Genomic DNA, 19,438 nt, shown 5'->3' on the forward strand with positions numbered 1-19,438 from the left:
TGATGGTTCATTTGCCAATCGACTTCAATGTCGGCTTCTTTGAAATCGAAGCTACTCTACTTCAATTACCAATTGGCAGTTCTATGGCGTAATGCACATGTGTCAAACTCAAGGCCATCTTTGCATAAAGTCTATAATGTCTGCCCATGTGACTTGTTTTTATTATTTGTTTTCTTACCTTTAAACACTGATTTAAATATTGTAATGTTTTAACTGAGCAGTAATTTTACATCCATGGAAACTCAAATGTAATATTTAAAACTTCAATACATAAAATCAATTATTTAACATTATGAAGTGTTGTTTAATTTATTTTTAACATTGTATTTTTATACATTTATGCTAGGGCTGCCCAAGTCTAGTTTTCCAGAGCTACCATCTGCAGCTTTAGATGGTTCCTTCTCTAACACACCTGGACCATTGACTCATTATAAGCCTCTACAGACCTGAATGAGGGAAGTCAACCTTTTGTCCTGGGGTGTTTTAGCAGGGATGCCCTCCTGATTTGTACCGTCAATGTGGCCCGTTGAGGGGGGCCAATATGCTGAAGTGGCCCTCGGTGAAATTGAGTTTGACACCCCTGAACTAAAGGGTGTTTAGTAGAATTAGGCATAGCAGAGTAAATATAAAACTAATATGTTTGAAGTATATTGTGTTCTTGAAAAATTAAGATTGGAAATATTAAAGACATGGTTTATTTTAAGGGGAATTTACTGCTTTACTTTCTTTTTGTCTTCCAATTTCACAGTTTCCCCGCCCATATTTTTCACAGACAGGTTTATTTAAGTCAGATTTTCTTTTATTCAAATATTTAAATTTTTTCGGCATTTGCTTTTTGACCACAGAACTGCATTGATTTCATTCTAATTCAGTCTATTTAAACTCTTTACTATTGGAAATACTTGACTATGACTTGTAAAAACATGCAATACTTTGTGTTGTTCCATCTAATAAAATCCCAATAAAACACATTTTTGAAGTTGAAGGTTTTAATAAGTTCAAGGGATTTGAACACTTTTGCACATCAGGAAACAACTCATCCATAGTCAATCTATGACCACAAGTTAAACAGTAAAGAAGAATTTTCCCTTAAAAAATAAAATCTGTAACAGACATTATTTTAAACAAACAAAAACAAGGTGCATAAAGTTTCTGCAGAGACTCGAAAACCTCTGAAGAGAAAACTGCCTAAATAATCAGAAATCTGTTGCTGATCTGATCTACCTTCTGTCTGTCTGCAAGAGGAAAACACGGTTCTAAATTTATACAGAAAAAAACTAAAAGATAACAGGGATTATGTGCAACACCAAACCAGAAAAATTCACAGATGTTTCCTTTAATCTGCCACCTGAAGCAAACATTAGATCTGGAGTTTTGGAGCTAAAAGCAGCAGGAAGCAGCAGAGAAACATGTTAACTTGCAGTAAGCAGGAGCTTCTGTACATTGTTTGTGCTTTCATCAGTGAGTGGTTCAGAGGTTTGCCTTTGTTGCTAACAGTGACGGAAAGTGAGACAGATGCTTTTCAAGCCCCTCAGCCTGGAGAAAGTCTGGTCTGAGGAACCTCAACAATCCTAAGGCTTTGAAGACCGACTCCATAGAGTCACACTAACATCTAAACTAAACTGCTTACATCTGTCGAGACACAAACACGCGCTGTGGGTGAGGTTTCACTGTGTGCTAACAACGTGAAGAAGAAGAAGAAGAAGAAGAAGAGGAGGAGGTTATTTCTCCTGCAGCAGAGCCGGGATGTTGATGTTCCAGCCGATGGCCTGCCTGTCGAAGCCGCAGGTGAACAGGTTGCAGGCAGTGTTGTCCTCACACCAGGCGGAGCAGCAAACCATCCGACGGTGACCCTGAGCAACAACATCCACCAATAATCACCTCTGGCCCAACAACAATCACTAAAATTCGATCAAAAGTTCCTTCAGACATCACTGGGCTCTGAAGCGTTTTGACAGAAAACCACCAGCTCCAGAGAAATCCTGAAGAGATTTATGAAACCCGAAAGACGGCGCTATATCATGACCAAACATCATGACTGAAGATCAGCATTTCTCAAACTTTTTCAGGCTCAGAACCATTTAACCCGTTTAACAAACACTTGAAACGACCCCCAAAGTAACATCTTGTCATCTTTCTTCACCGTAATGAGAAGGGCGGCGCTGTTTTGCAAATAAAACCATGAACACATTGGGAGTGTTTTGACTTATTTACAGATTCTCAAAGTTTGGATTCTAAGCAATGATGTCAAATGGACATCAAGCAACAAGTTGTTCTTTACTACAAGAGTTGTGTGCATTAATAACATCTTAGGGCTGTTTGTAATTCAGAAACATAATAAAAGACAAATAGATTAAGTGGGGAAGACTAATTTCCCCCATCTTGAGATTGAGCTGCATGTTTTGATATAAATTGTGGGGCTGCACCTGAAGACATTGTGTTACAGCTGGTACAAATGCTGCAGCACGATTTTCGGTTTTATCGTCTCTTCACTGGCTTCCTGTTGAATTTTGAATCTGTTTTTAATTTTTTACTTACTATTAAGAAGTGAAATTTCTTCATTTATGACGTTGAAGAAAGATGAATATTTTACTCCCCTTGCTTTGTTATGGCAGAACCAAATTACCATGAAAGCAAAAACCTGGTCAGTTTGGACTGTACCAAATATATTTAGTTTAATTTTATTTATCTACTTGTCTGTAAAATCTTTCAACCTTAAAGAAACTAAAAGCAAAAGTCCATCTGGAGTTCACGTCCTGTCGACTGACCTGTCTGTTGCTCCGCGGCAGCCGAGCCAGTCGCACTCCAGACATGTCGAACAGTCGGACCTGCCGATTGTCGTGAGGAAGGGCGATGATCTTCTGGGTCACCGACACGCTGATCCTGACGGGAAACAGGAAGTAGAATAATTATTCCTAACTTCCTGCTGCACTTGTGAAGAACAGATTTAAAGGAGATGTTAGTGATGAAGTTACTGGATGAAAATTTGAGGACAGATTATTTCCCACAGCTGAGCTCAGCGTCCAGAAATGAATAATTCTGACTTTGTGAGTGGATTTGTCTTTATTTGGTGGTAAAATTTATTTTAGGTAGGATTTAATGACGAAACAAAGTAGAATGAATAAAAAGTAACACTGGAACAAGAACTCATCCTTTAAGCTGCAGTTTTCACATTAATTTGAGGCAAAACCCCAAAACAAGCAACCAAATGGACTTCATAAAAAATCATAAGTTTTATTTTCTCACATTTTTCTAAATTGCTTTTGAGGAATGAAGTATTCGTTTTGAGCAAGTGAAACAGGTTTTGCAGTTTTTACCTATTTAAAAATGGACGCATTATTGTGCAGATGCACCGAACGACTGAGAAAAACTATAAAAACCAAAAACTCTCAGTCTGCGGAACGGTTTCACATTAAGTTACATTATTTTACATTAACAGACTTTAACTGAGTCACTTTGGAAAAAGGGCTGATGCAACAAGCTGAACATGGGATCATTTCTAATGACTAGTGCTTTTCTACAACCCCTGGCAAAAAGTATGGAATCACCAGTGTTGGATGAGCAGTCATTCAGACATTTCATGCTGTAAAACAAACTCGGATCAAAAACATGATACAATATTAAGGTCATTCCAAAGTGCAACTTGTTGGCTTTCAGGAACACTCAAAGAAATGAAGAGAAAACATTGTGGAAGTCAGTGAATGATACTTTTATTGACCAAACACAGGGAAATAAATATGGAATCACTCAATTCTGAGGAAAAAAGTATGGAATCACTCAAATTGGAGGTAGAAAAAAGGACACACCCAGTCTATTTCCTTTCCCTAAATGGACACCTGCCCCAGATTAGATGTGCCCGTTAGTGTGCAGTTCAAAACACCTGCAGTCATGACACCTTGGAGGGCTGCTGGACGAAGTGGAGTGGCGAGAACCATGACTCCAACAAGAGAAATGTCCCTTGAAACAAAAGAGAGGATTGTGAAACTTCTTGAAGAAGGTAACCCTTCACGCATGGTTGCTAAAGATGTGGGCTGTTCACAGTCAGCTGTATCCAAGATATGGTCCAAACACAAACAGCATGGAATGGTTGGTAAAGCCAAGCGTACTGGTAGACCAAGAAAGACATTAAAGCGTCAAGACAAACAACTAAAGGTCATTTGTCTTGAAAACCAAAAAAGTACAACTAAACAGATGAAGCATAAATGGGAGGAAGCTGGAGTCAATGTATGTGACCGAACCGTAAGAAATCGCCTAAAGGAGGTGGGATTTCAATACAGGAAAGCTAAATGAAAACCAGCATTGACACCTAACCATAAAAGAACAAGATTCCGATGGGCTAAGGAGAGGCAATCATGGACTGTGGATGACTGGATGAAAGTTGTCTTCAGTGATGAGTCAAGAATCTGCATTGGACAAGGTGATGATGCTGGAACTTTTGTTTGGTGCCGTTCCAGTGAGATTTATGAAGAGGCCTGCCTGAAGAAAACAACCAAATTTCCACAGTCCTTGATGATATGGGGCTGCATGTCAGGCAAAGGCACTGGGGAGATGACTGTGGTTAATTCTTCTATCAATGCACAAGTTTACATTGACATTTTGGACAGTTTTCTCATCCCTTCAATTGAACAGATGTTTGGAGATGATGAAATAATTTTCCAAGATGACAATGCATCGTGCCATAGGGCAAAAACAGTGAAGGCATTCCTTGAAGAAAGACACATTCAGTCGATGTCATGGCCTGCAAATAGTCCAGATCTCAACCCAATAGAAAACCTGTGGTGGAGATTGAAAAAAATGTTCCACAAGAAGGCTCCAACCTGCAAAGCTGATCTGGCAACTGCTATCAAAGAGAGTAGGCACCAAATACTGTTTGTCCCTCATCAAGTCCATGCCTCAGAGACTAAAAGCTGTTATAAAAGCCAAAGATGGTGCAACTAAATACTAGTGATGTATTTTGAATGGTCTTTTGTTTATGTGTTTTTCATGATTCCATACTTTTTTCCTCAGAATTGAGTGATTCCATATTTATTTCCCTGTGTTTGGTCAATAAAAGTATCATTCACTGACTTCCACAATGTTTTCTCTTCATTTCTTTGAGTGTTCCTGAAAGCCAACAAGTTGCACTTTGGAACGACCTTAATATTGTGTCATGTTTTTGATCCGAGTTTGTTTTACAGCATGAAATGTCTGAATGACTGCTCATCCAACACTGGTGATTCCATACTTTTTGCCAGGGGTTGTATTTGGGATTTATATGGTTTTCATTTGTTCAAAGCAGTTTAGCTTCAATAGTTCAGGTGAGACGATGCATTTTTTGTCTCCAGCTGTAAAGAAAGAGTTTCTTTTCCTCTCTATGGCGTTTGTCGAGCCACCAATCAGCGTGCAGTGAGAGTGATCTGAGCGCACATATCTATGTACATAAACAATAATTTAAGGTGTGTTTGAATTTCACACCTTCAAAAAGAAAATGAATCTTTCCTAAAGTAAAAATGTTACTTTCGTATTAAATCCGTTAAATACTTTTAGTTTTAATGTTATTGTGATTGCCATGATGATTTTTCGTTAGTCTGATGTTTTGTTGCCGTTTGACGAGTATCGGCAGGTTTGCGGCTCACACACCTGTTGACGGCAGAGTCGGTGCGAATGGTTGCTATGGGCGACCGCATGTTCTTCAGGTCCCACACTTTGACGGTGCGATCGTCGCTGCCCGACACCACGTTGTCTCCCACGGTGAAGACGGCGGACGTCACCGTGCTGCAGAGGAACAGCTTTTACATGCTCGTTTTCATTCAGGAAACCTGCAGAATTTTAATTGTTTTCTAGATTTTTCTATGTTTGTTTGCGTCAGACTGACTCTGTGTGTCCCTGGAAGACGTTGACGGAGTGGATGGACGGGTCTCTGAAGTCCCACAGCCGGAAGGTGGTGTCTCTGGAGGACGTGACCACCAGGCGCTGGTTGGGGTGGGTGCAGCAGTGGGTCAGCTCCTGATCATGACCTTCACAGACACATTTGTTTCAAAGCTCTGGTGTCCCTTGTCCTACACACTTGAGTTAAATGGTGAAGCTGCGTCACTGGCCTCTACAGAGCTCTGCTAAAGAGCGAATACTGAAGCCAGGTGCTGAAGCACAGAGACATCTAAGGATTGCAGGTGTTTGAGACGTAAAGATGCTTCCTTGAAAAGGTCAGGACAGATTTATACAAATCATGTTCATTACTTTTTCTTTCTTTTTGCATAAAAACATTCTTATATAATGAGATTTTAGTCTGCTCAATTCTGCCTATTTCGATCTGTTTTTGTACGTCTTGTCACTTTAAATCCACAGAAGCAGCTGCTGGCCACGACTCCCAACTCAACATTCATATACCACCAAATTATACAACCGTACATCTTTGAAAAGCATTAGTAAAGCCTCCTGCACAACCAATAAGAATGCAGCAAGTGGTTTCTGGGTGGCAAATAAACAACAAAACAGTCATAATAATAATAATAATAATAATAGATTTTATTTATACCTCTAGATGTCAAAGGGAAATACAAAAAGAACTAGTACAAAGTAATTGCAATTGATAAAAAGAGATTAAAACCATCATCTAAGCAGCAGCAGCCACTGTACAGTGCATACACAGTGGGAAAACCAGCTGGAGAACAGCGTGGGTTGCTAGGCAACGGGCAGAGCTTGACTGGGGTTGCTAGGCAACGGATTGAGCTGCTGATTTGTGACGCTACATTCCAGAGAATTTTTAAACGGCTTGTTTTCAAGACACCCAAAAACATTAACTTACTGCCTAAAACTGGCTGGATGTTTGTTTTTTTTTAGTCTGTTTTTAGAAGCAGTTGAGATCCAAACAGAAGTACAAAACATGCAGAATTTTGCATAACTCGTACTCTTTAAACCGAACCCGACTCCAACGCCAGAGCATCCTACCAGTGAGCGAGTGGACCAACTCCGAGGTCTCCACGTCGTACAGGTTGGCGGCTCGGTCCCAGGAGGCCGTCACCACCTGTTTGCCCCCCACCAGCCAATCGGCAGCGATCACCACGCCCTGATGGCTGCGCAGCGTCGTGGTCGGTACGCGGACTGAAGGGCAGTCGTTCGGGCCCTCTGCGTCGCCGTCGGCGTCGTCTTTATCCGAGGAGTCCACGTCGTCTTCACAGGGCGTCTGCAGGAACGACAGGGGAGTGAATCGGAAATAAAATCTGCTGGAGTGGCTGTGACGAGCGAACAGCTGCAGATCAGGCTTACGGTGGTGTCAGTGACGGGCTGAGGAGTGGGAAGCTGCACCATGTACCTCCAGATGTGAGCCGTCTGATCTCCAGAGGCTGCAGGGAGAGACGGAGGGTTTAACGAGTGTAAAAACGGAGCTGCAGTATTTTATCTAATAAATGTCTGAGTGACGGAAGCGTGGATGATTACCAGTCAGAGCCATCTGTTCACTGGGGTGGAACTTAATGGAGTTAACTGAGGAAAAACAGACCACACATCAATGAAACCTCCTGTTTCTACACCGTCCACTTCACTTCAACACATTATGATCAAATATCTTGGATGCTACCTGATCCCTGGTGGCCCAGGTACTTGAGGAGGCACTTTCCGGTCTCAATGCTCCACAGCATGGCAGTGTGGTCTGTCAGGATAAATTCAACAGTCTGAGGTTTTTCATAGAAATTAAACTAAAATGAACAAATCTTTGCAGTTTTATTTAAAATTTTGAACAAAAATACCCAAAACACCTGTGGGAGGCAGTGTCTCCTGCTTCTACTCAGGAATTACTTTAACAAAATATTCTTGTTTTTGATCGTGTTTTTTCTTAAATGGTGATGGAAAAATCTACATATTGCAATTCACACACTTGACAAATAAATTTTTAACTTTACACACACATTACAGATATGTGTATCCATTGTAATTGGTTTGTGTTTATTTGTGTCCTTTTAGATCTAAAGATATAAAATGCATTCCAAATAAAATCTACTATCATTATTATTTTTATTATTTTGCCAAATAAATCAAAAGAAAAGTCCCATTTTTATTCTTTATGTAGATTTTGGACATGAGGAATAAATATTTTAAATTTCTTGCTAATATTTTCTAAAGTAGCAAAACACAAATCTGATTTTTGATTGCAAATAAATTCTAAAAATAATTGTGAAATCCTGTGTTGTAGATGCATATTTATAGCTTTTAAACTGTTAAACTAAACCATCTATATTACAAGGTGTCTGAATTTGATACGGATTTGGGTAAACATGTTGGCTTCAAGAAGCATGCCAACATATTAGGAAAACAAATGATCTAAAAGGAGAAAAAACCCAACATAACACAATTATTAGACACTATAATCACTTCTCCTGTAAACAGAGATCTTCAGGTTGAATTAAAGGTTTTTTTCTCAACTGCATAAATGTTTTCAAATTTAATTTGCATAAATATTCATTTATCCTCAGGCTTTTTTACACATCCCTGACAAATAATCCATCCAGGTTTTATTGGACAAAAAGCAGAAGAAGGCTAAATATTGAAGGTGTTGTGGAAAAAAGCAAAAAACAGGAAAAACATTTAAGTTGTATTTAAAAAACAAAACAAGGTGAGTCAGTCGGCGCGTACCTGCAGACGCGGTGCCGAGCACCACAGGCTGGGCGCGCGTGGCGCTGAGGTCCCAGATGCCGTCCCTGTGGCCGACATACTCCTTCACCAGCTGGCAAACCGCTCTGGACGTGGTCGCTTTGAAGCTGGACACAATCTGACACCAACGCCACACGTTACAACAGAACGGCGAAAACGCAACGGTAGGGTTCCTGAACGCAGCTTCTTAAAATGGAATCATCACTTTTTGGTTTTCTGTTTATTCTGCCTTTATTGGCGCCTTTTTAGTCAAATATAGTTCATTTTCTTTAACTTTATTTGATTAATTAGGCTAATCTTTAACTGATCCCATTTTATTTTTCAGAGCTGTGCAGGAATCCTGTTCTTAGGGAGGAAGCAGGTCAGGAGGAGATGCTCTGCAGGGTCCTTGTAGTACGCCAGGGCTAAGAAGCTTTAAGTTTACATTACATATTAGTCTGAGACCATTTATTGACTAATTTAATAACCTTTTGTATGCTTTAAAATCAACTAGAGTAGGTATAAACCCTGCAAACCTGATGCTGAAAACAAAAACCATCAGCTAATAGCAAAAACAGATCTGCAACATAAAGATCAAATCAACATAAATGGGTTCAATTATTCTGGATCAGTGGATAAAAAAGGTAAATTTATCAAAACAGCTCAAAGGATAAATAAAAACAGGGTGAAAGCTGGTGGGACAAGAAACAGGTTATCATTAATGTATCAGTTGAATCGAGGTTTGATGGAGGCGTTTACATTAAAGATGGGAATGATGCAAACAGGAGTCCTGGTGCGTTTTGGACACAAACTGCTAAATAAGTTCAGACTGAAACGAAGGAGGAGAAAAAAGGCATCATTCATCTGAGAGGAAGTTCAGTCTTCCTGTTTAGCAGACACTAAAAATATTTATTTCTTCAAATGACTCAAGCAGATGGAAAACACTGCTGCTGATTGTTAGTGAGTAAAAAAACTCCAGCAGCAGAAAACCGAAGGGACTTTATGGGACAGTGAAGTAAATTATTGGTTTCCCATCTATTTGTGATGGATCCAGAAATGATTCCAGTTCAACACTGATGCATGATGATGCAGTTAAAGTAAAGCAGCAGCAGCAGGGACTGAGGGGAGTTTATGGCTTTAGCACTGCAGAGTAAAGCTGTGAGCAGTGAGTCTGAAGCACCCAGCTGTTAGTGAGCTACCGTCTGCGCTGCAAAAACTCAAAACCTTTTTTTGGTCTAGTTTCTAGTGCAAATTTCTTCATACACGAGAAACAGAAGCTTGTTTTAAGTTAATAATTCCTTAATTTTGCTGAAAAAGTGCTTGTTTCATTGGTAGATTATTTAACTTATAGAAGGACATTTTCCTGTGTTATAAGTAAATAATCTGCCAATGGAACCAGAACTTTTTCAGCAAAATTAAGAAATTAAGCTCCTATTTCCTGCTGAAACAGTATGTTTAAGTAAGCTTTGGGTTATTTCAAATGTGCTAAAATATTTGAACTAGAAACTAAAAAAATACTTGCTAAGATTTTGAGTTTTTGCAGATTGAGGTGTGCAGTCTGCTGCAGCCAAACTCCGATTCAAACCCAAATGCGGAGCGCTGAGCAGGACGTGAAGTCTGTCGGAAAATAAATGGATCCAGACGAGATGTAAGCGGTCCCTGCACGGTCTGGGGAGTTTTCTGAGGGGAGCTGAGTGAGTGAGGATGTACAGAACGTGGCTGAGCTGCAGAGCTGACAGCTGCACTCTGGATGGATCCGACTGCTTTTCCCTGATACCTGTGTTCTCTCTTCAGTTACCAGGATGTGTTTTTGAAACATATGGCACACAGAGAGTATTTTAAAACAGCTCTAGTGTTGTTTTAGGGTTGTCTCTGTAGGAAGGTAACAGTATAAACAGTGTATGTCCAGGATGTGTGTGGTCTGCAGAGGTGCTAGCTGCCCTTTTCCTGACCCCAAACCTGTCATGATCTGTGGCTGAGTCAAACCACACGGTATCTGAGTTTTCATTACATATGAGCGAAAAACACAGTCAATATTCCACTAAGGTAAAAAAAACACGTAATTTCACAACTGTGGTGTTTCTATTAAATAAGAAACAATAAAAATCATGTGGATAAGTTTGTACTTCATCAAACACTTCCTGTCATCTTCTTTGTGGTTTCCACCAGTAGAAACATCCAGTTGTTGATCATGTGATACAAACAAAGTGTTTCCATTGCAGTTTTGCGAAATAAACTAATTTAGATACGGACATAAAAATAAAATAAAAAAAAGGAACACCTCATCCTAGCGCCAAAACTTTCTATCCGGTGGTTGTAACTCTTTAAAAACTCTTCAAAAAGTGAAAACAATGCGGGCTGAGCAGACTGCACACTGGATTGCAACGGAGCAACAGCATCTGAATCCCCCTTCTGGGTGAATCTCCTACGTTTGGCGTAAAAAGCGTTTGTAAATAACAGCTGCTTTATGCTAAAGACGTCTCCACAGTGTACCATTATGTGAATGCCAAAAAGAAGCTAAATCAAAGCCAAAGAGATGCAACTGAAAACAAGCCTGTTAGTGAGATAAGAGGAGTTTTATCTCACGCAGAAACAGAGAAAAGCTCAAACTCCTACATTTGAATGACCAAGTCTCGTGGGGAGGAAGTGTCGACCCCCTGGCTGGGCTGTTCATGCATATTGGCACACAGGGGGGGAGAAATTTTACAAGTTACCCATGAGTCTCCACCCCACAACTCCCAACTGGTTACGTTGAAGTTGCGGGATCCGCCTACTACTCTGGCATGGCAAGAATTTGAACGCGGCTATGAGTGAAGAAAGGGTGAAAAGACAGCAGTTCCACTCTTTAACATTCACACATCATATTTGGCTCACAGTTCTCTTCTACCCATATCTAAGTTAAATATTTTAACATCTTATTTAACCTTACTTTTTCTGTTAACAGAACAATAACAGGAAATGAAAAATGAAATCCATTGATGCTGAAGTCTGTACCTTGCTTGTGGACGCCTTGTAGGTTGTTTTCAGTTTCTGAGACAGCTGGCTGGTGCTGTGGCTCGCTGCGCATTAAAACAGATAAATCAGAGGAGATTCATCTCATCTTCCACAGGTCAATACAAAACACAAACCTAAACTAAACTGCGATATTGAAGAGAAAATTAGTGTAGAATTGTTATTGCACCCAGCAAACAAAAATGATCTTAAACAGGAAAGGCCCAGTTTGTTATAAAACGGGGATAAAATGAAAGGTTTTGTGCGTTCATTTAAATATGTCTGATAAAATGACTCACCTTTTGTTTTCAGAGCTCCTTTTGCTAAATCTGTTCCTTCGACTGCCTGTCCGTCTGCAGCCAAGCGATCGTTCAGGGATTCGATTTCTCTGCGGACTGAAAGTCACAGGACGCTTCGGTTAGCAGTTTTAGTGGCTACAGCAGGAGGTCCGGGAAAGTTTTGGTGTTTGCACCAGGCCACAAATAGATATGAGTGATTAAGTGATTAAGAATCTATGTAGAAAAGCTCTGGACAAGTAAGGTCAAATCTAAAACATTTAATTTCAGCTAATTAAAAAATAACCTTAAAAAACAAGAGTGTGAAGCTTTCCCATCTAACAAACCTTCAAGTTGTTCATAGAAATGATTTTCAAACAACTGGAACTATAAAACTGCAGCAGGAGTAATAAGAAAAAGTCCCACAATGATTACTTTCAGTGAAGCTAGCTTGAAGGCAAAGCTCAGATTTATTCTGTTGAGCAGTTATCAGCAGTCATTAGCTTATCTGCATTACATGGTATCATTTTCATTACATTTGAAGTTGGATTTCAAATGAAGCTTATATCAAGATAAATTTTAAACCTCTGCATTGGAGAGCTGTTCATTTTGTTGCTAAATAATTATTTTTATTGAAGAGGATTGATAAATTGATAATTTGATCAGAACCTAAGCTACCAACAACAACTAGAGCTTCTTCTGAATAAACCGTCCCACTGATTTTGAGTTACATAACAGATTTAGAAGCTGCTTGGAGACGTTTAGAGCCAAAATCTACAACTAAAATATTAGGAAAAAAACTTAGCAAATATTTCAATCAGACAAAAATCTTCCACCAGTTTTGGAAAACTTACGTTCGATATTTTCCAGGTAGAGGTTTTCGAACTCTCTCTCGATCTGACTGAACAGATCCAACAGGTTAGTCCTCAGGGACAGAGGCAGCTTGGAGTCCTGCAAGACGAAAGAAATGCTAATATGAGTACAACTGGAACCAAATACTGTCACTGTCTGAAGTTAAATCAGACAAACATCTCTTGTTTTTAGGTCGTTTAGAATCACTAAAATTATTTCTATTTTCTAAATCCCAGAAAACTGGGTGAACCCAAAAGGTTTGACCCAGTTATCCAGTTGAAAGAGAATTATCCCTCATATTGTAAACTTCAGAATTCGAAAAGAAATTTTAAAAAACTTTCTTGCTAAGTTTTCTGGCATTTAACAAATAGAGATAATTGTGGTGATTCTAATTGACCTAAAATGAGAGAAGTTTGATCTGAAAAAAATGTGTCCGGTATGTAAACATATGGCTTCAACTGTATTGCAAGACTGGTTGTAAAAATTATTTAAAAGTTGTGCAAAACTTTTAAATTTTCAGCAGTTTGCAGCTCAATTTCAAACATATCCATAAAACCTCCAAAATGAATCAAACACCTGCTGACTGGCATTAAAAACCAAGAAGAAATAATGTTAATGTAAAACAAATTCTGGTGTCTGGAAAGGAAAGAAATCCAAATGAACAGAGCAGATTTGTTTCCTTCACAGAATATAAAATCAAATCAAGCTTAGACTTGCTGGTTCACAGCCATTATGAGCTCATGTTTTAAAAATGTTTTATGAGTCTGATGTAAAAGTAGTTTCTCTCAGTGTCTCTGCCAGTTTTCACCTCTAACCAAACACAGATTTATCTTTTCCTCTTTAACATGAATTATCCCTCAATCTGTTTTAGCAGCTTAAATCAGATTGAATCCTGCGTTGTTTACAGCTGCAGCTCAGCAGGAACAACACAGCTGCATTTCCTCGGAGAAGCAGAGAGCAGATCTCTTTGTTTCAGCTGAACTGATTCTCGCTGCGACGTTTTTCAAAGAAAACCAGTCGAGTGTGACGGGCCTGAAGCCGACGGCGGAGAGCTCAGTGCCACGGCACAAACTCTGGGCAGAAATGAAAGGCGTGGCAGGGATCACGGCGCGGCGGCGTGCTATCAAATGAGACATGATGATGAGAATAATTTACAAAAGAAAGCAAAGCTGATTTCTCAAGCCCTGTATTCAATAAATTTTATTTATTTTTTAGTTATGATCATTTAAAAAAGGCAATATAAAACTCCCTATATTTAATGTAAATAATTAAGAACAAAGATCATTATTTTCAAAAGGAGGATAGTGGAGAAACAAGAAAGCTCCTTACCAGGACTAATCTGATAACTAGTGAGAGTATTAACAATTACAAACACTTAATTTAAATGTTTGGTTGCAAACTAGAAAAAGAAAAAGGTGATGCTGCTTTTATCCTTTGCCACGAATCAAAATACACTGCCTGCTAAAATATATCTATTTATCTATAATATGGAGAGGTGGACAGAGTACCCAAAAATTGTACTCAAGAGTATAAAAAGTTACTCAAGTAAGAATAAAAAAGCATTTTGTGAAAAGTTTACTCAAATACTGAGTAACTGATCAAATTATCAATCAATTAAAATTTAAAAATTACATCTTCAGATGGACCAAAATATAAAGTTAAGAGGAAATGACAAAAATTTATACAAGTAACAAAAAATAAAATCAGACAAAAAATTTTTTCAAATCAGTTGCTTTCAATATCAGGCCAAACACCTTCATGTTATTTTCAGTTGTAATTCTAGAGTTGGCCAGTTGGTGTCACTGTGTGTACGAGGTTATCCATATCGGACGGATTGTTGATCTGTGAATCTGAAACGCCAGCTGATTGCAGAAAGCAGGTGGATCAAATAAATGAGATCATTAAATACGAGCAGAAGATCATGAGAAAAAGTTACTGAAAGAGAAATTTTCTCCTAATTTCCCCTTTTAAACACCAACATCCAAGAGCTGGATTTACCAAAACTACTTACTAAACAACTACCTGAATCATTTCAGACACACAACACCTACTCTCAGCTCTAAACTATCGGGGCTGTTGGCTACTGCAACTTACCTCCATTCTCCCGAAGGAGTCCAGATTATCACAGGACTGAAACCAGAAGGGACCAGAGTGAAAACATAAAGTCGAGAGGAAAAGATCACAACAAACGCTTACAGGGGTTCAGATCCCAAAATATTCAACTCCTGTGTCTCCACAATCTGACATTATGTCTCTGTCATACAAAAAACCCACAGAAATATGTTTATTCAAAGCTAAAATAATATCAGGTGTTCAGTTTTAACCTCCCGCTGGTAAATAACTGGAAGCCATTAAAATAAAGACAACTGCAGCCTCTTGTTCAGGTTTCCCATTAAACCAGTAAGACGGATATTACACTAAACAAAAGTTTAGTAAAATATTCAGAATGACAGACAGAGTGGGCCTGCCTTTGGTTTGGAAAAACAAAACTAATTCAATGATTCAGCTAATTTCACTCCAAAATAAACTTCATCAAAACCCTGATCGATCAGCATGATTGACTCTGATTGATAATTAACAGGTCAAATACCAACACCATCTTCATAAAATGCATTAAAAAAACTATGAAAGTTGGAGAGATCTGCCTCTTTAAGGCAAATATTTTTGTAATTTGTTCATTTCTTTATTAATCTAAATGATTGTGTCACTAGAAAATCAATCAATAGAATGATAAACCAATCAAGTGATTGTTATTTTGAGAGTTTTCTAATAGTATGTAATGATAATGACAGAATGAGGCAAGAGCACATTCTCAAAGATTAATGAACTTTAGATTCTAATGAACTAAGGCTGGAACTGGAAGACATTTTAAATTTCCAAAATAAATAAACAAACAACAGAAAATGAATCATGAAGTCTCTGTAAACTAAACTGTCTTTCAAAATAAGAGCTAGTTGAGACCAAGGCACCAGACTGAAGACTTTAATCATCCAGCATTTAGAAGAAAAGAAAAAAAAAACAATAAATCATACAAATGGAAATTACTGCGCTCGTTTTAATTGAGCGTTTTAATCACATCAATCATGTGATTCATTTATTGCTGGTTGCAACTGACCTGGTCATCAAGTTTAATAAAATGCTCCAGTTAAACTTAAAGAATAGTTTTTAATCCCAGTTTAAATAAAACAACGGTCCTGCCTAATAAAAGAAAATAGCTGACAAATAAATGCATCAAACAAATTCACATAGAGAAGTTACTCTTCCTTTTCAACACTAGCATGACTCTTTCTGTCTCATTGCTTTACTGTGTGTTGTGAAGGTAAATATAGATAAATCTAATTTATTCTGCATCCAACAGCTTTAATTCCTGTCGAACTGAAGCAAAACCAGCCTCTATCCAAGCAATTCTCCTAATCCAGCTGTTCCCAGCTAAATGAAAATAACCTTACATCAATAATGCAGTAATTGCAGCATGCCTAAGCCAGCAATAATGTCCTCTAAACGGCTGTATTACAAGCTAATTGGCTTAGGCTTACGGGTGCAGCCAGCAGGACGGCGGGCTAACAGCAGTTTGACATTTAAACAGGAACAGCAGGTCGTTTCTGAGGCGTGATCACCTGCCCCTCCAGCAGCTCCCTCTGCAGGCCCGAGCGGTCCTGCTCCGTGCTGTTGGTCCGGCGGATGGACAGGCTGTGGGACTTCCTCTTCTGCTTGGTTTGGCGGGAGCCGGAGCTGCTGCTGCTCTCCACCGGCATGGCTGGCGTCCCTCTGACGTTCGGCGCTCTGAAGGAACGCGGAGAGGCGGATTGGACTTGGCAGCCTGGCTGGTGTGAAGGTGTTAACCGGCGAGATGAATGGAGCGTGAAAACAGGATTGGAGAGCGTATTTAGTCAGTGGGAAGCATAAGGTAGAAACAAAAGAGACTAAATGACAAAGCAGAAATATCATGATGAGACCAAAACACAAAAAATATCTGCAGATGCATTTCTTTATGTCAACTTTCTGCTCTTCAAATGGGAAAAAATGCAATTATGATAATATTTATTCTTTTTTTAATGGATTATAGCACATCTGAAATCTGTTAGTTCTTACATTAATTGATTAATGATTCATTTATCATCAATCAATTAATACTTAAAAATTACATCATATGGACTAAAATATAAAATTAAGTGGAAATTTTGGTATTTTAAGGACCTGAAGAAAGTACAGCATAGGAAACATACATTTAAAAAAAACTCAAGTAAATATAACTGAGTAAATGTAACTAGTTACTACTCAACTCTTGTTATAGGTAACTTTTCAGGAATCTTGTTTTGAGCCAATAATTCCTTAATATTAATGAAAGAGTTTTGGTTCTTTTGGAAGATTATTTCATTTTGTAACATGATAAAAATGTCATGTTAAAAGTGAAATAATCTACCAGTGGAATTAGTAGTTTTTCATCAACTTTAAATAATTATTGACTCTAAACAAGCTTCTAAATCCTTCTGACAAGTAACTTGTAAGTTTATTTTGTCTTATTTCAACATCATACTAAGATATTTCCAATATAAACTAAACCAAAAATACTTGGTAATTTTTTGTGTTTCCATTATATTACTTAAAAATTGTCTCAAAATAACAATATTATTATTAATCAAAATAACATCTGGAGCAGTTTTGCATCTAATAAGCTGATATTGATGTTTGCAACAACAACTGTAATTCAATATATTGTAGCGCTGTAAACAAAACTCCAGGAAGCAGCAGTTGTTTGCATGTTTGGCTTTTGTATCAAGCTAATCTGGTAATAAAATCTGACACCTTATTGTCCTTTTATTCTCACAGTGAACATTAGTGGAGACACTGGAGCGAAAATAAACTGTTTTGAATGTCATGATAGAAAACAAGAAAAGCAGCTAAATTTAAATGTGGAATATTGTAGATCAAGGATATAGTCATATTCAATAAATTAGAATATGTTACAAATATTTGAGAAAAATAAAACTTTAATCAGGTATTAAACATACATTCTGTATTTGAAAATATGTTTTTATTGTTCTTGTGTAACATTCTAAATTTAAAAATCATGTTTTCATTCATTTTAATTGGAAAATCATCATAACTTACAGTTTGTGTAATTAACCTATAATGTGTTTGATTTTCTGAAATAATTAAACTTTTCTGTGCTTCGCTTCAAAATAGTTCATATTTTTACATAAAATTGTTGGAACTGCCTTTTTATTTTAGCTTTTATATGACAAGAAATAATCAATAAAGCTCTTTTTTAATGGACAACCTTTTTTGTAAGAATAAGCTGGGTGAATGTTCAGGATGATTAGTCAAAGATTGATCAACACGCCCTTTATTGTCTTTCATTTCTGGGGAAAGTCTAAGGATGTTGATGGCAGATTTAAATCTAAACCCAGCCGACTCGATGCATTTTATTTGCCCTTGAACTACCAGAAGGTCTGAGGACACTCAGAAATAAAACATCTGTCCTTCTGTCTCCAGTTTTCCAGCAGACACTGCTCCTCTTTTCTCCAGCAGAATAAAACACCTTTGTCTGGATTATCAGACAGTCTGCTCGGCTCCTTTTGTTCACGTAACAAAAATAAAAACGCAACGTTAACACACTAAATGCTGAAAATCTGTCACTTTAGTGTAAAATAAGATACGTTTAAGACGCAGCTTAAGTTAAAAACAGAGCCATTTCTCTGGACTCTTAACACGTTAAGTCAAGCTAACGTTATCCTCCCCCTATTAGCAGCTAATAGGCTAACGGAAAAAGACGACCGGTCAAAACACGGCAGCAAACTTACCGGAAAGTCCGCTAATGCTGCTTTTTGTTCCGGGGTGTGGTTCCTGTTTTTGTTCCGTTTGTCATTGTTTTTATTTGCGCTAAAGGTTTGCGATTTAAATCCGTGTTGACAGCTTCATAGAACCGTTACAAGTACGTGAGAAACGATAACGAAGCCAATTCCGGCCCGAAGCTTTTCACAATTAAAGCACGAACATTTAAATCAGATAACGGCAATGTTCTTCAAGAATACACTTAGTCCCTGCTGAGCATTTATGTATAAATACACAGCAAGAACAAATATATATTTTTAGAATCCCCAAAATGAATATGCGGAAATAAATACTCCTGAAATAAATTTTTGATAATTATAATTCTTACTAGGGCAGTAGCCCAGGGCTCCAATTTTTGGAGGGCACCCCAAAGGATTTTTTTATTTTTTATTTTTTATAATCGCAAACATTGTACTTTATGTAAAACTCATAGGATCAAAAGTCGGTGAGTTGTATTAACATTTTGTGTTGTTTTACAAATACAAACAATATTCAAGTATTTGAAAAATTATAAAGCTAAAGTACATTTCTTTGGCAACAACATGGCGTTATTGGCTAGGGAACATATCAAACCTATGTTTTGCAAACATAGTAATTTATATAAAACTCATAGGGTCAAAAATAGGTGAGTTGTATTAATATTTTGTGATTTTTACAAATATAAACAATATTCAAGTATTTGAAAAATTAAGTTATAGTGCATTTCTTTGGGAAAAAGGTTGAGTCATTGGCTAGTGGATGAATTAAACCTAACATGCATCATTCTTAACCAATCCATTAATTAAAAAGGATAGAGGACTGAAACTGGCTTTAGCCCCAGGGCCCACATCCTTGTAAATACGGCCCTGGCTAAAGTAATTAATAGTTACAAAGACAATATT

At 37.9% G+C, this 19,438-nt stretch overlaps 1 protein-coding gene across 3 annotated transcripts; it reads right to left on the minus strand.

Annotated features, from left to right (window-relative positions):
- Positions 1-971: 971 nt before the first annotated feature.
- On the minus strand, positions 972-18,703 carry LOC106934137 (WD repeat-containing protein 37). Of its 3 annotated transcripts, XM_015013854.2 has the most exons (16): positions 18,527-18,703; positions 16,340-16,546; positions 14,817-14,852; positions 12,725-12,821; positions 11,895-11,990; positions 11,599-11,663; positions 11,319-11,408; positions 8,608-8,743; positions 7,556-7,627; positions 7,417-7,461; positions 7,246-7,322; positions 6,928-7,162; positions 5,855-5,996; positions 5,620-5,754; positions 2,769-2,883; positions 972-1,853 (listed from the first exon to the last, which is right to left on the minus strand). In XM_015013854.2, the coding sequence occupies exons 2-16, from the start codon at positions 16,475-16,477 to the stop codon at positions 1,722-1,724; spliced, it is 1,611 nt and encodes a 536-aa protein (XP_014869340.2). In that variant the 5' UTR covers positions 16,478-16,546; positions 18,527-18,703; the 3' UTR covers positions 972-1,721. The 3 variants fall into 3 exon arrangements, with proteins under 3 accessions (XP_014869340.2, XP_087870735.1, XP_014869344.2); XM_088014609.1 differs by lacking the exons at positions 11,319-11,408; positions 14,817-14,852 and having other exon boundaries at positions 16,340-16,542; XM_015013858.2 differs by lacking the exons at positions 11,319-11,408; positions 14,817-14,852.
- Between the last annotated feature and the right edge of the window lie 735 nt (positions 18,704-19,438).

The sequence above is a fragment of the Poecilia mexicana genome, unplaced genomic scaffold (genome assembly GCF_051168715.1).
Source record: "Poecilia mexicana isolate PSO_F unplaced genomic scaffold, ASM5116871v1 scaffold_17, whole genome shotgun sequence".
Classification (NCBI taxonomy): domain Eukaryota; kingdom Metazoa; phylum Chordata; class Actinopteri; order Cyprinodontiformes; family Poeciliidae; genus Poecilia; species Poecilia mexicana.